The 16,813-nt window shown below is 39.6% G+C and overlaps 1 protein-coding gene across 4 annotated transcripts in view; it reads right to left on the reverse strand.

Moving 5' to 3' along the window:
* The window catches only part of FILIP1 (filamin A interacting protein 1), a 303,731-nt gene that overhangs the window by 13,337 nt on the left and 273,581 nt on the right, over window positions 1–16,813 (reverse strand). For 2 of the 4 annotated variants that reach the window (XM_058734500.1, XM_058734501.1), the window contains exons 5-6: window positions 8,566–11,371; window positions 4,974–5,197 (exon numbers count right to left, since the gene is read on the reverse strand). In XM_058734500.1, the coding sequence (XP_058590483.1) occupies window positions 4,991–5,197; window positions 8,566–11,371 (3,013 nt within the window). In that variant the 3' untranslated portion in view covers window positions 4,974–4,990. Of the gene's footprint in view, window positions 1–3,518; window positions 4,511–4,973; window positions 5,198–8,565; window positions 11,372–16,813 lie in introns of those variants that run through there. The other 2 variants (XM_058734499.1, XM_058734498.1) reach the window with 2 other exon arrangements.

Raw genomic sequence — 16,813 nt, forward strand, 5'->3', positions numbered from 1 at the left:
ATGATCTCACAGTTCATGAGTTCAAGCCCCACTCAGGCTCTGCGCTGACAGTGCAAAGCCTGCTTGGGATTCTCTCTCTCCCTCTCTCTCTGCCCCTCCCCTGCTCTCTCTCTCTCCTCTCTCTCTCTCTCTCTCCCTGTTTCTCAAAATAAATTAATTAATTTAAAAAAAGAGTTAAGGAATAAATGGAAATGTGGAGGTGGAGGCAGAAAAGGTTGAGTGTTTGGTCTGTGGCTTAACTGGGCAGAAAGGAGACAGGGCAGCAGCTATAGAGTACTGCATGGCTGAAGGAAGAATTGTGCTCCAATGGAAGAGTCCAGAGCATATTTATATCCTATGCGGAAGTAGCAGGTAAAAAGGAGAAACTGAAACAGCGGAGGATGAGGACATAACCAACAATGAAACCCTAGAGGAGGTTGTGGAGGGGAAACCCTGAATTCCATCTGGGTTGGGGAAAATTTGGAATTGTGTATCCTGTTTACTGGGAAGCCCCCTCTGTGTCCATCCTTCTCTCTGCCCTCCAACCTCCCACATAAGCGCAGTCTTCTTATCTAACATCCCTGGGTTTTTCTGATCAGGGAAGTCTCATGCTTTCCTCAGTGTTCTAAACCTATGAGGAAATGAGAAATTCAAATCTTTGTACATCTTATATTCTTGGATATGTTTTCATTTCCCTGCAACTATACTCTTCCCACATGACACATCAAAGCCATTCTTTCACTTCTTTCTTGAAGACATTCAAGTAAGAGATCTAGTAAGACCTGCTGTTAATGAATACGCTAAAACCTCTGGAGTCTGGTTGCTATCCATTAACTTGCCCTCACTGAAAATGTAACAAAATTACCAGCAGAAACTGAATATGTCTGTTTAAGCAAGTGTCCTAGACAGAAAGGTCATTTTCAAGAAATGATAAATACCCTTAGGGCCATATCCCATACAGGAACATGTCTTTAAAAAATTTTTTTTTAATGTTTATTTTTGAGAGAGAGAGAGAGAGACAGAGCACAAGCAGGGGAGGGTCAGAGAGAGGGAGACACAGAATCTGAAGCAGGTTCCAGGTTCTGCGCTGTCAACATAGAGCCCGACACAGGGCTCGGACCCATGAACTGCAAGATCATGACCTGAGCCGAAGCCTGATGCCCAATGGATTGAACCACGCAGGCGCCCCAGGAACATTTCTTATACCATGCATGCTAAATGGCCACCATCATAGCGTGCTGAAATAGTCAACCCATAAAAACTATTCTCTGGAGGGGAAGACCAGTGCTTCCTGTGTAGCTGTGCAGATTGTGCCCTGCACAACCCCAGGGGGAGCCATCACACTCCCCCCAACCCTAGGGTGGGACCTGCATAGCAGCTGTACACAGCAGCCTTGGTGAGGCCCTGGAACAATACTGTGTTCCAGGACAGGGAAAAGACTCTAACCTTTTAATCCCATTCATTCTTATAAAAGCCCATCAAGTTGCACTGTAAAAACATTATCCTCACACATGGAAGCTGGAATTGGAGTGCATTTAATCCTCTACTTCCTATTCTCAGTGGATTTCATTTCTAATATGTGGCTTAAAACAAAGCTATCCTGGGGTGCCTGGGTGGCTCAGTCGGTTAAGCGTCCGACTTCAGCTCAGGTCATGATCTCTCCGTCTGTGAGTTCGAGCCCCACGTCGGGCTCTGGGCTGATGGCTCAGAGCCTGGAGCCTGCTTCCGACTCTGTGTCTCCCTCTCTCTCTGCCCCTCCCCCATTCATGCTCTGTCTCTGTCTCAAAAAGAAATAAAACGTTAAAAAAAAAAATAAAAAACAAAACAAAACAAAAAACAAAGCTATCCAATAAATGTAGAATTGGTTCTAAAATAGGGGCGCCTGGGTGACTCAGTTGGTTAAGCGTCTGACTTCGGCTCAGGTCATGGTCTCATGGTTTGTGAGTTCAAGCCCCACGTCAGGCTCCTGGAGCCTGCTTCGGATTCTGTGTCTCCCTGTCTCTCTCTCTCTCTCTCTCTCTCTCTCTCTCTCTCTCTCTCTCTGCCCCTCCTCTCTCTCTCTCAAAAATAAGTAAACATTAAAAAAATAAATAAATAAAATAAAATTACGAAGAAACACTGCCATGGCTGCTCTTACCATTTCTTAAAAGTGAATGTGCTGTTCTGCCAAGTTTTCCTAGCAGTTGTACTTTGTAGATGACTCTATTCCAGCATCCAGATATATAAACATCCTGTACATGCACTGCTAAGCCTTTCAGGGCACTCTCCCTGCAGATGGCAGGTATGGACTTCCAGGCAGGAATGAAATAAGCATGGTATGAGTGGGTAAAAGCAGAAAACAGCATCGGTGACAATAGATTATAATAAAAGTCATTGGAGAATGACAGGTAGAGTCAGAAGTAATATAATGTCTCAGTTTTCATTTTTGACACCATTTGTTCACAGTAACACTAAATACCCTAAATGCCAAAGAAGCATTTCAAAAAAGAGTGAATATCCTTTTTTTCTTTCCTCAAAGGGGTGGTTGTGCACTTTATAAAAGGGGAAAATTTCCTTTTAAGAAAATACAAGTCAGTATTGGAAATGGAAAGATATCTTGTTTAAACTTGTTAAAAATTACATTAAAAAATTTTTTGTTAATGTTTGTTTATTTCTGAGACAGAGAGAGACAGAGCATGAGTAGGGGAGGGGCAGAGAAAGAGGGAGACAAAGAATCTGAGGCAGGCTCCAGGCTCTGAACTATCAGCACAGAGCCCGACGCGGGACTCGAACTCACAAACCACGAGTTCATGACCTGAGCTGAAGTCGGACGCTTAACCGACTGAGCCACCCAGGCGCCCCCCAAAAATCACATTTTTTAAAGTTTATTTATTTACTTTGAGAGAGAAAGAAGGCTTGAGTGTGCAAGCAGGAGAGGGGCAGAGAGAGAGAAGTAGAGAGAGAATCATCCCAAGCAAGCTCCACACTGTGCTGTCAGTGTGGAGGCCACCAGGGGCTGGGTCTCAGGAACCATGAGATCATAACCTGAGCAAATATCAAGAGTCAGACCTTTAACCAACCGAGCCACCCAGGTGTCCCTCAAAATCACATTTTATAAAATCATTTTTCTCAGTCTCTCTCCTGCTACCTTGAAATCCCATTATTATGGCATGTTAGTATGGTTACTCAACATCTTTTAATACATATGCTGAGAACTGATAAGCTACAGGCAATAAGATAGCTGATTAAAAAGAATATGGGGGCACCTGGGTGGCTTAGTCAGTTACGCATCCGACTCTTGATTTTGGCTCTGGTCATGATCCAGGGTTGTGGGATCAAGCCCCATGTTGGGCTCTGTGCTGACAGTGCAGATTCTCTCTCTCTCTCTCCCTCTCTTTCTCTCTGTTTCTCTCCTGCTTGTGCTCTCTCTCTCTCAAAATAAATAAACATTAAAAAAATGTATGAATTCTGTGAGGCATCTACTGCCATCATATACAATTCAAGTCCAAGTTCTGCAAGAGATAGGAAATTGGTATGGAAAGAACTCAAAGAAGAGCCTCTTTATTATGAAGCATGATGATTTAATGATAAAAGCTAATCAAATATCTTTTTTTAAAAAATCTATCTTTCCCCAAATATCAACAGCAGGGACTATACAAATAATTTTGGAACCCTCACAATTCAGAAGTGGAAAAATAACAACCTGTAACTTTATAGTTATTGTATTTTTATAAAGTTCACTCAATTGGCTTAAAAATTTTGGCAAAGGTGCTGCCTACATGAGACCTCAGATGCTAAGCTGCGGGTTATTAGCCTTGAGCTCATTTGTGGTTATTTGACCAGGAAGCACAATGTCCACTTTAATAACATGGTTAATCCTCTCACAAAGACACCTGGCATTTTGCATTCACACAGTTTCATGCTTATTAAAACATGCTTGAAATTAATGAAAATAATACAAATATAAGTAAAACTGACAGGAATAATAATTCATTTCATCACACCACACACACACACACACACACACACACACACACACACACCACAATCATGAACTGGTTCTATATTTGCAAGTAAAGTCCACATTCAACTGAGGAAAATATTTGAATTCAATTAAGCTGTGCATGATGTCATTTTTTTTTCTTGGCATTAGTGTATCACAATTACTTTCTTCTATTTTCTATCCATTACAACCTCTGTTGAGGTTGTAATGGATAGAAGGGCCATTTGGCAGCTCTATTCAAACTGCTCCACAATTTAAATCAATTGCACACTTGAATAGAGCATGAGTTTGACATTAGTGGTTCTAAAATTATCATCTCTAAAATTCTGGGAATGTTTTGGAGATGGCCAAAACCTCTTTAGTACACACAGACACACACAAATAAGTAAAACTCTGTTTTTAGGATTCCATATTTCATTTCCATTTTATTTCATATTCAAATTATTTCCTGAAATCATCCCAGAGGCTTTAGTTTTGCAAAACTTTAGAGGTCCAGGCCCTGTGAGAGCTAGGAGGTGTTTTTTCCAGCACATGAAGCAAATTCAGGATCTGATAGAGGCAAATGACAATTGTTAAACTATTTCCTATTTCATAATAGAATTTCTGAAAAATCAATTATTGTGGAGATAGGCCTATTAAATCTGATTTACAATTAGGAAATACGGGATCTGTCTTTGGAGATGATGAGATCCAGCTCACATATCTTACTGACAAAGAGACTGAGGCTCAGATGGATTAACTGGTGGGTCCACTTTCTAGAAGCAAAAATGGGACTAGAAGTCAGGCCCTGCCTCAGGCCCAGCATCCTCAACAAAGCACACAGCAAACTGTAGTTCTGCTGGTTAGTTCTTTTCTCTAGCATCAAAACAAATTTACAAAATAGGAAACACACATGGCTATTAGTCGATTATTTTATAAACAAGATATTTAAAACTTGTTAGTACATGTAGAGAGTTGGCACAAACAGACGAAGGTCCGTTTTCATGGCAGCAGTAGCATCTGCACAACATACCCCCTCAGCCACTGCCCTCAGCCCTTCCCCCCTCCAAGAGAGGTAGCGCTGCCGGCTGCCGATTTCTTCAGCTCTATTTTCATAGACTGAGTCTCAGCTCGAGGCTCGAATTTGGTCAGATTTCCTGCTCCTGGGGCTGCCACTACTGGCTTTCCTGCTTTCATACCTTTTGACATAGGAATGCGGGTGGGTGTAGGTCGCTGGGATGACCCGTCTTGTCCTGACTGTAAGAGAGAAAATATAGAGACACAGGGAGATACTGGTGAGTTTCCACCTGGATTTGCCGTCAACCTGAGCATTAGCAAGACAGGAATGCCCACAGATGACAACCCCCCCCCCCCCAGATAAAATGGTTAGAAACTTGGAGCTGGGATCTAATCCACTCTGATTGCCTCCCTTTTCCATGTCCTGAAACACCTACGCCAAACTTCCTTCTCTTCTCAAGCCTCTGACCCACTTCCTCTATCTACCCTTCCAGAAGTGACCTTAACTCCTATTTCACAGAGAAAATACAGCCATCTGGCATAAACTCAGGCAACTTTACTCCCACTGTCCCCCAAATTATCTGCACTTTCTTGGAGTGGATGAAGCAGCTCTCCCTCCACCTCTTAATGATGTTGGATTCTCATTTTCTTTAAAGACTTTTTTAAATTTTTTTTTATTATTTATTTATTTTTTTAATGTTTTATTTATTTTTAAGACAGACAGAGACAGAGCATGAGTGGGGATGGGGCAGAGAGAGAGGGAGACACAGAATCTGAAGCAGGCTCCAGGCTCCGAGCTGTCAGCACAGAGCCCGACACAGGGCTTGAACTCACAAACTGTGAGATCATGACCTGGGCTACAGTCAGACACTCAACCAACTGAGCCACCCAGGTGCCCCTTATTTTTTTATTTGAGAGAGAGAGAGAGAGAGAGAGAGAGTATGTGAGCAGGGGAGGGGGCAGAGGGAAAGAGAGAGAATCTCAAGCAGGCTCCACGCTCAGCACGGAGCCCAACGTGGAGCTCAGTCCCATGACCCTGTGATCATGACCTGAACCAAAACCAAGAGTCAGACGCTCAACAGACAGAGCCACCCAGGTGCCCCTCTTTTCATTTTTTACAGTTACTGCTGGCCATACCCTTCTTTTTGAAGTTCTTTTAAAACTCTCTTGCCCATGATACCTTCTTCCTGGAGTCTCACACATTCACCTCTTGTCTGATGACTCCTATTCAGTCTCTGGTTGGCTCCTTGTCATAGCTTGCCTTTCTTCTAAACGTGGGTGTCACCATGCTTCATTCTCAGCTCTCTTTTAATTTTTCACATTTACCCTGAGAATCACCTCATTTGTCACCCCATGTGTTGATGAGCTCCAGTCCCTTCAATGATCTTCTGGAATACACATCTATATTTCCCACTTGCCAGACATTACCACTGTCTTGCAGACATCTCAAATATAAGTGCCCCAAACATGACTTATATTGTCCCCAAAGAGTAGCCTTCCTATGTTTTTCATCCTATCTACCCATAGAGCCACACCAGAAACTTCAGAGCCACCCTCTATACTCAGTTTGTCACGAAATCTTCGATCCTATCTTTAAGATATCTCTGTCTTCATTTTCACTACCACAGTTCAAGCCTACACCGTCTCTAGCCTGGAAGATTGCAACAGTATCCCTGTCAGTCTTTGTCCCTTCCAATTTATTTTTAAATTGTTTTATAGACATATGTTTCTAAAACATAAGTAATGTAGTTTTTTTAAATTATCAATACCCCTTCAATGGCTCCCTTTGTCTACTCTATGAGATCAAATGTCAATTTCATAATACGCCACATACGTCTCTTCAGTATCTGACTCCAGTTTGCCTCTGTATTTTCTGTTCTTGCATTATGTCCCTACACCCAACTGCTGCAGTACAATAGGAATGGTCACCTTTCCTGGAACATGTCAGGCTTCTTCACAGAGCCACACTTTTGCACAGGCTGTTCTCTCTACATACTCTTTCCCTTTTCCTTCTTAAAAAATTTCTCCTTATCTGTGAAAACTTCCTCTTCCAGGAAGTCTTCTCTGGGTTCCTTTGTACATACCTCTATCCTAGAACCACTAGGTAGGTTCCAATCCTGCCTTTGGAACTTCTAAAGGTCCTCTTTGCAGTTGGGCACCAAACCCAGTGCCCAGAGTGTAGCTAAACACCCTATAAATGTTGAATAAATACATGTACAAATGAACTAGTCTCACTATTCTATTTCTAAGAGAGGCGTCCCAAACTTTTTGTTATCCTTGATTTTATGGAATCTGACATATCTGAATTAAGTGGGCCATCCTTTAGGCCTATAAATCCTAAACAGTTGTTTTGAAATCTTGTTTGTATATGGGTTTAATCAGTAGCCAACAATGTTGCTAAAGAAAGTAAAGCTATTTTGATCTGACCCTTAAAATGGTACTAAGATGTTTCAGCAGAAAATCTGCTCTGAGCTACAACTTAAACCTCCACTATCTTTTTTATAAAAATTATTAGAGAGAAGTGACCATGCACAAGCAAACTATGCTCTGTGTTGCTTAAAAAGCAATATTATATTGAACCATTCAAGAAGTGTGAGCAATTCTGAATGCTATTTAGCTCCTATAGAGCCAGTAATGAAAAGCTTTACAAACAAAGCAATTAGTAATTCACACTTTGAAGTCTGTCTTGAATCTGTGTTGGTACACAGAAAATTAAAGTAAATTTAATTGAGGATATGGGACAATAAGCCACAGTTTCTATACTTAAATAATAAGCTTCCTGTCTTTCCTAAGAGTTTCTAATACATGGAACAGAATTTGTTCAGAATCTAGGAATAATAATTTCTAGTTTATTGGTTTAAATTAAAATCTAAACAGTACATGTTCTTCTATAATTTAATTTACTAATTTGTTCCAAGTAAATGAAGACAATCACTGGAAGTATTTCTAAAAACAGGATTTATTTTTAAGCTCTGGTTTTTATGTCTGAGACATGCTTTTTCATAATCACTCATTTAGCCTTCTAGTTATTAAATAAATATTTATCAAGCATCTGCTCTCTGAAAGATACTATTAATAAAATATAGTGCTTAGACATATAAACCCATTTTTTTTTACTTTTAAAAAAGTTAATATTAAGAACTTTTAATCTTATTTTTGGAAAAAATATGACTATGGCCATACATAACCACATATTGAATATTTTAAGTTATAGAAATATAACCCAGGAGGCAGTTTTAATTCTTCCTGCATATTGACCATTTCTCTCAGTCTCCATTTTTAAAAGTATTTTAAACAAAAAACTAAACTTTAAACCTGATTATTATCGTATGCTGACATTATAAAGAGGCCATATTTGCAAGAATTTGGGGGGTCTTCATACTTTACATAAAAAAAAGAAATTTTCCCTCAAAATGAGTTCAATTTATTAAAACATTAGGCCACTTTTTATTTTCATGTCTTGGTGTAGCTGGTCCTCTAGGAAACATCTGCTAGTGGGCTCAGGTAGAGCGAGAGGCATGTGCTTTTGTTGTACTTTGGGCACTGGGTGATTCTCACAAGTCACTTCTCCCTCCCTCAGCCTCCACTCTGGAGCCTCTTCTACTCACCACTGACTGGGTTCCTCGAGTAGATGAGGTTGTGACCGGTGTTATGGTGATAGTGCTCATCACTTTGCTCGCACCAGGTCTCGATGAGAGATGGTTCCTAGGGGAGCGAAGGACGGTGCCTGTGGAAACCTCCTTTTCAGCTGTCACGTTGACAGGTCGGACAGTAATAACTGGACTTGTTCCTTCAGCTGAAGTCCCAGGGGATCGTTTAAACTGAGAACCTAAATGAATGTGAATTTTATTGTCTTCCGTGGTTATGATATTGGCATTGGAGTTATATTTCCGTAGTGGAGTTGGAACAGTCTGTTTTTCTGGGGTGACTTTGAGGACAGTCCTTCCCATGGGCATTTCCTGGGATTCAGGAGAGACTCCAATCTCAGCTGGTGCTGCTGATGTAGACACTGTCATTATCTGAATGGGGGATGTGGGCCTGTCTGCAAACATACCTCTTCCACTTTCTGGGGTCTTCTCTCTAGAAAATGTAGTAATCGTGACCGGGGACATGGCTCGTTCTGTGCCAAGAGTAGCATCTCCACTTTTTGGTTTTTGAGACATGACATTTGGCGATGGAATAATGGTTATCCTTGGTTTCTGATTCCCTAAGGTAGGAATGACGGTGGTACTAGAAAAAAATTCTTCAGATGTTGGGCTTGTTATTTCCAAAGTTGCAGTACTATTCTCATGGTCTGGTGTCACTCGAATATGCAGAGGCTGGCCTTGCTTTGGTGAAAGGACCAGTTCTCCTGGGTGCCCTGGACTGGGATTTGTTCGAGGCCCTTTCTCCTGAGTGATTGGGGGCCCATTTTCCCTTTTTCTCATCCATGGAATCCAAGACTTTCTCATAGTGAGCTCATTTGCTGCTGGAGGATACCTATCTAGAACAGAGGATCGTTCCATAGGTTTTTTCAATCCTACCTGTCGAAGATTGCTCATGATGTGATTTTCTTCTTGAAAGGATTTCCGTATAAATACTGCTGGTGTTTCTTCCTCTGCCGCCTCACTGCTCACCGCGTCAGTCTGCACTCCAGTTGACGTCACAGGAATATCCACCATTCTTCTCCCATTCACACTGGGTCGAAGAGCTCGGCTATAACGCTTCGAAAGCTCCAACTCTTTGGTCAGATTGAGGACCTCCTGCCCCATGTTTTTGTTCTTATTTTCTTCTTCCAAAAATCTTTGTTGAAGGACAGAATAATCCACTTGAAGTTGAGAAAGTTGATCTTCTTTGTTCATTAATTCATGGATCTTCTCTTTAAGAGCTTGTACTTCGGCTTTTAAGTCTCGACTTTTAGCTTCTTCTAACCGAAATCTGTGTCTCAGCTCTGCTTCCTGACTCACAGCCTCACCTTTCTCGATTGCTTTATTTTTGGCAATTTGGTGCTTTATCTCCTCCAGTTGTTGAGAGAGGAAATTAGCCTTGTCCTGCTCAGTTCTAAATTTCTGCTCTAACTGATCATACTCATCCTCCGTCTTCATCAGATCCCCCTCAACCACCTCCAATTGTTGGAGGCGTTTCTTCAGTCTCTCAATTTCAAGTGTTAGTTCCTTAATCTTGTTATCTTCTGGGCAGGTGAGCTCAGATCCTTTTCGAGACCTTCCTCTTGTTATTTCCCTTTCCACTTCCTCTATTCCATCAAGTCTCTTCTTTAATAAGTCAACACTGCAGCTTAATTCAGAGGATTTTTCTTCTTCGCTTTTCAGTTTACCTATTAACTCATCTCTTTCTTTTGTCAAATTGTACACCTTTTCCTCCATTTCAGATTTCAGTTTTAAAAGCTTCTTACTTTCTTCAATTAGTTTTTCAGTTACATCCATAACCTTTCCTTGTTCCACCTTAAAATTTTTATTGAGTCCATCCACTTTTCTCTCTTCTTGCTTTATTTTTTCCATCATATTTTTCCTTTCATCAACCAGCATCACAGTAAATGACTTCAACTTTGTAAGGTCATCTTTTAGACTTAATTCAGCCTTTTCCAATCGACTTTCAGAACATTCCAGTTCTTTAACTCGACTCTTGACCACCTCCAGCTCATTTAGCAGGTCCTTGGTTAAGTTCTTTTCTTTCTCCAGGTTTAGATGTAGCTGGGTACACTCAGATTTACTCTTGCTAAATGCTTCCTCCAATTTCTCCAGTTCAGACATTCTCTTCTGTAACTTCTCGACTTCAAGTTTGAGTTCCCGACTGTGGTGTTCTTCCTCTTGCAGCTTCTTCCGCAACTCCCTGCACTGGGATTCAGTTTTAGTGATCTCCTCATCTTTACCCTCCATTTCTAACACGCGCTTCCGGAGATTTTCCACTTCAGCCATAAGGCTGGAGTTGCCACATTCCCCTTTGGCAATTTTATCTCTTAATTCCTGAAGTTCTTCCTCTGCCTTTTGAAGGTTTTTGTTGGTCTCTTCCAGTTCCTCAATTCTCTGACTCAAGCCAACCAGCTTGAGTCTAAGTTGCCTGTTGTGAGACTCTTGATTAGCCAATTTAGCATTCATCTCTTCATGCTCTTGAGAAAACCTCGAAGCCTTGTGTTCAAAATCCACTTCCAACTTGAGCAGTTTCTGCCTGTCTTCTTTGGATTTGGAAGTAATGGCTTTGAGCTTTTCTTCTTCTTCCCTCAGTTTCTGAGTAAGATCCTGTACTTTCTGGCTTTGCAGGCCAAGTTGTTCAATATGCATTTGCCTTTCATCCACCAGCATGAGTGCAAAGGACTTGAGTTTCACAAGCTCATCTCTTAGTTTATTGAGTCGCTTAGCATTTTCCTTTTCTTTTCGGGCCTGGTAAGCCTTTTCTTGTTCAAGGAGCTTTTTCAACCTAGGAAACAAAATATATTAAGATATTATAGTTTGTTATTATATTATACATATGTCATATATATTTATTCTTATACATATTAAAAAAATTCATCAGCAAAAAAAGTTTGTCTTAGATATTAAATAAAAAGTGAAATGCTATTACAATAAATACCTACCAACTACTCCAATATCAAGGCTTTAACAGATAGTCATTAAGGACACTAATCCAAAGTCAGGTTATTTGTTCCCCTTGGGGAGGGGTAGTTACCAGAAGTGGGCATGAAAAGGACTCTTCAGGTACTGGTTTCTGTTTCATGACTTATGTGTTGGTTACACAGGATTGTTCAGCTTATGAAATTTCACTAACCTGAACACTTATGAGTGCTTTTCTGCAAATGTATTATACTTCAATAACTTAACCATTGAGTAACACTTAGGTTGTACAATAATAGTGGCTATTTAAATAGTGTTTTCTGTATTCTAAGCACAATGTGTGTTATGTGTTTATCTTCACAGCAATCCTCTGAGACATGTACTGCTACTGTCATCCCAATAAGGAATGTGAGACAGGGCTCTTGCACATTCCCATGGTCAGTAGGTGGCAATTCTGGGATTCAGACTCAGGAAGAATCCTTCTGGATCCTCAGGATCCAGAATCCTTGCTCCTCACCTCTACATCTTATGACTTCAAAATGTAATTTTATTTTATGGGGCACCTGGGTGGTTCACTTGGTTAAGCCTCCGACTTCAGCTCAGGTCATGATCTCACAGTTCGTGGGTTCAAGCCCCATGTCAAGGCTCTGTGCTGACAGATCAGAACCTGAAGCCTGCTTCGGATTCTGTGTCTCCCTTTCTCTCTGTCCCTCCCCTGCTTGTGCTGTCTTCTCTCTCTCTCTCTCTCTCAAAAATGAATACACATTAAATATATATATATATATATATATGTATATATATATATATATATATATATAATTTTATTTTAAGTCAAAGGGAAGGCGCAGAACAAAAAGAACCTTGGGACTTTTTAATTATGTATGCAACTATCACCTGATAGGAACAAACCAAGACAAGCTTTCTGATAGAAAGCTGATCTACATAAACTAGCTAATGAAGAACTGGCACAGAATTTTGGCTCAGTTTCTGGATTTAAACAAAAAAAATTAAAAAAAAAAATTTTTTTTCAACGTTTTTTATTTATTTTTGGGACAGAGAGAGACAGAGCATGAACCGGGGAGGGGCAGAGAGAGAGGGAGACACAGAATCGGAAGCAGGCTCCAGGCTCCGAGCCATCAGCCCAGAGCCTGACGCGGGGCTCGAACTCACGGACGGCGAGATCGTGACCTGGCTGAAGTCGGACGCCCAACCGACTGCGCCACCCAGGCGCCCCTAAACAAAAATTTTAAATAGAGAACTAGGTTGGGAGGAAATCAATTACTATCAATATAACAGGAATTATTATGCTACAGGAATTATTATGTTTTACATGTGTGAAATACATTTTCTCTATGGTGTTTATGTATAGCATTAAAAAAGTAGGAATATAAATACACCAGAATAACTATTTACCATCCTTGTGTTGATGAATCAATTTGCACCAATTTTTTTTATGGAAGTATAGTTACAAAGTTACATTAGCTTCAGGTGCACAACATAGTGATTCAACAACTCTATACATAATGCTGTGCTCACCACAAGTGTGGCTACCATCTGTCACAATACAACACTATTACAATATCATTGACTATATTCCTTATGCTGTAACTTTTATTCCCGTGACTGATTCATTCCATAACTGGAAGCCTGTATCTCCCACTCCCCTTCATAACGTGCACCAATTTTAATAGTTATTTTCAGTTATCTATAAAAATGGAATTAAAATAATCATATGGGAATGCAAGCTGGTACAGCCAATCTGAAAAAGAGTATGGAGGTTCCTCAAAAACTAAAAATAGAACTACCCTACAACCCAGCAATTGCACTACTAGGCATTTACCCACGGGATACAGGTGTGCTGTTTTGAAGGGACACATGCACCCCCATGTTTATAGCAGCACTATCAACAATAGCCAAAGTATGGAAAGAGCCCAAATGTCCATCAATGGATGAATGGATAAAGAAGATGTGGTATATATGTATACAATGGAGTATTACTCAGCAATCAAAAAGAATGAAATCTTGTCATTTGCAACTACGTGGATGGAACTGGAGGGTATTATGCTAAGTGAAATTAGTCAGAGAAAGACACAAATCATATGACTTCACTCATATGAGGACTTTAAGAGACAAAACAGATGAACATAAGGTAAGGGAAACAAAAATAATATAAAAACAGGGAGGGGACAAAACAAGAGACTCATAAATATGGAGAATAAACTGAGGGTTACTGGAGGGGTTGTGGGGGGGGATGGGCTAAATGGGTAAGGGGCACTAAGGAATCTACTCCTGAAATCATTGTTGCACTGTATGCTGACTAATTTGGATGTAAATTTTAAAAAATAAAAAATAAGATAAAATAAAATAATCATATTTACTTTATATAGTATAAGAATGCTTCTTAATATTAATATTTATATCAGAGAAGCAAGTTGTAAACAACCTGTATTTGTTTTAAGAATATTTTATTCTTTCAATATATTTTGCACCTTACTTATTTAAAGTGATTTATTTCATATTTATGACTAGATTAGCTGTTAATCAAGAAATAGAAGCTAATAGTCTCACATTGCATTGTACAAGAAATGACTGAACATATATTGAAGCTATTTGCAGTGTTAAAGAATTATTATAGAAATGATTCAGATGATATAATTAAGATTTTTTATGGAATTTACTTTTACAAAACATATCCTTGTGTCTAAGCATCTATTAACTAAATGCATAATTTCCCAAACCCATTATGACTTTATTCTTACAATGGAAGAAAAAGATTGTTTTCAAATTCTTTGGGTTCACATGAGTAATACTGTAATCGCTTCATTAAGTGTGGTTCTTACATGTGTAAAGAGAATTTTATTGATCATCTTCTTTTTTACTTGAAGTCAAAACAACTGAAATAATGTCACAGAACTATAGAGTGGGAGATAATTTTGGGGATATTTTCAAATTCCTTAGCCTTAACAAGACTATCAAAAGTAATTCATTGAAAACATCAGTGCTTTCAACTCTAAGCTTAAAATGTTAAAATTTCTAAAGATATTTGTTTAAATATCCTATGCCTCTATGCTATTACAGACAGTGGGTTGGAGTAACTAAAACATGGGCTTTGGGGTCAGACAGCTGCATCTGAATTCTGGCTCTGTCATTTTTTGACTGTAACCTCTGGCCAATTGCTGAAACTCTTTGACCCTCAGTTTTTTCACTTGTAAAGCAAAGATGTTATACCTACCTCATAGAATTGTTCTCAAAATTGAGATAGTAGAAGTAAAGTGACTGACATACAGACTCTATACACAGATATAATAAAACACAAAAATAAATATAAGAACTAAAAAGTATGTATCTGAAAAGTCTGTCCCATGCTTTTTTGTGTTTACACTGTAAATATTTTCATTTCAGTAACTTTGGTGTAAAACCTGGGGTATTAACTTTTCAGCCAGAGAAAAGTAGAAGGTCTCTTATGAGTAGGAAGTTCTGTGAGCCAAAGCATGACCATCGCAGGAATCTGGCTTCCAAGAAACCACATTTTTTCATGTCCTCTTAGCTGTGATTCTCTCTCTCTCTCTCTCTCTCTCTCTCTCTCTCTCTCCTTCTCTCTCTCCCCTTTCTCTTTGTCCCATTAAGCTTTCTCCTTCCCTCTTCTATCACTTCTTAAATTATTCCCATCTCTCAGTTAAAGTGGCTCTTACAGCAATACACAGCCCATTCTCTGCATTCTCCCAAAATTCAGTTACAGCTTTGATTTAGCTGAGGGTTAGATCCATAACCAAGGTAAAGTTGTGTGACTCAGTCAGGACAGCCTGCCAATAACCTTCTGTGCAAACAGACTTGCATTTAAACTTCTACAGGGAGAACACTGGGGATGGGAAAGATGGGATGAATTGTGAAGACTTTGCAAAAGGTAACTGGCATGGGCATTGTGACTGTTCACTTGCTAGGAAAAAGGGATAGAGAAATTGAAAAAAATTACTTTGATGCTTTTAATCTGCACAACTACAAATAATACCTTTAACAGGAATGGGAAAAACTGGTGAGAAATAGTATTGGTAGAAAATTGAGGTAATAGCAAGATAGTCAAGTTTAAAAGTGTACCAGGTAATACTTAACAATACTGTATTGTACACTTAAAAAATTAAGAGGGTAGATCTCATGTTAAATGTTCTTTCCATAGAGATAATTTTTCCAGTATACCAAGCAATTAGAAATATAGTACTTTTGGTGTAAATCCTATAAATTTTACAGCTCATCTTAACATCTTAACCCCATTACCCTAATGACTTCCTCCTGTCATTACTCCTGTGCAAAGCCTTGAGCATCTTCTGCTGATAATTCTGCAACAGCCTCCTAATGGATCTCCTCACAAGCCCTGCCACTTGTTAGCTGTGTGATCTTGGACAACTTATATAACTTATTTGTATACCTCACTTCCCTCACTTATAACTCGGGCATCAATACAGTACCTGATTCATAGGGTTTGTGTGAGATGCATATTGGTTAATATACGGAAAAGCACTTATAACAGTGCCTGGTCCATAGCAAGTGTACTTTTGGCTATGTTTATATTATAATAATTATTATTACTTACTCTCACCCAAATTTAAATATAATCACAGGCTATAATGGAACTCTAACTTCCCATGCCTTCTTGTTGCTCTAAGAATAGAGGTGAAAAATCTATAACATGGCCTAGCATGATTTGATTCCTGACCATGTTGGCAGGTTCTGAAGCCAGTCTTTCCCCCTGTTATCTAAGCTGCTCACATTCCTTAAATATGCTGTGCCTTCTGCTTAGTATTTCCTCCCCACTCCTCCATTCACTCTGGCACAATATCCAGCTGATTTTCATCCTTCCAAAGTTTCACTTAAATGTCACTTCTTCCAGAAGCCTTGCAGGACCAACCTGATTAAGTTATACATTCTTATAGACTCCCATAATACCCTGAAACCTTTATAACATTAATCAACTTACAACTTTTTAAAAGACTTTATTTTTAAGCAGTCTCTACACCCAACATGGGGCTCAGACTCACAACCCCGAGATCAAGAGTCTCACGCTCTTCCAACTGAACCAGCCAGGCACCCCTTGACTTTATTAACACAAGTTGCATGAGGATACAGGCCACGTCTGTCTTGTTTGCCCCCTAGCACAATGCCTGATACATCGGAAGTGCTCAAAAAATAGTGAGTGAATAGATAAATGAAAGAATAAATAAGCTTGATCTAGAAATACAGCTCAAGTCATCTTCTATAGAGATGTGTGAACTAAAGTCCCTCACAATACTGAGTATAAATTTTTGCTGAGTGG

The sequence above is a fragment of the Neofelis nebulosa genome, chromosome 6 (genome assembly GCF_028018385.1).
Source record: "Neofelis nebulosa isolate mNeoNeb1 chromosome 6, mNeoNeb1.pri, whole genome shotgun sequence".
NCBI classification, from domain to species: domain Eukaryota; kingdom Metazoa; phylum Chordata; class Mammalia; order Carnivora; family Felidae; genus Neofelis; species Neofelis nebulosa.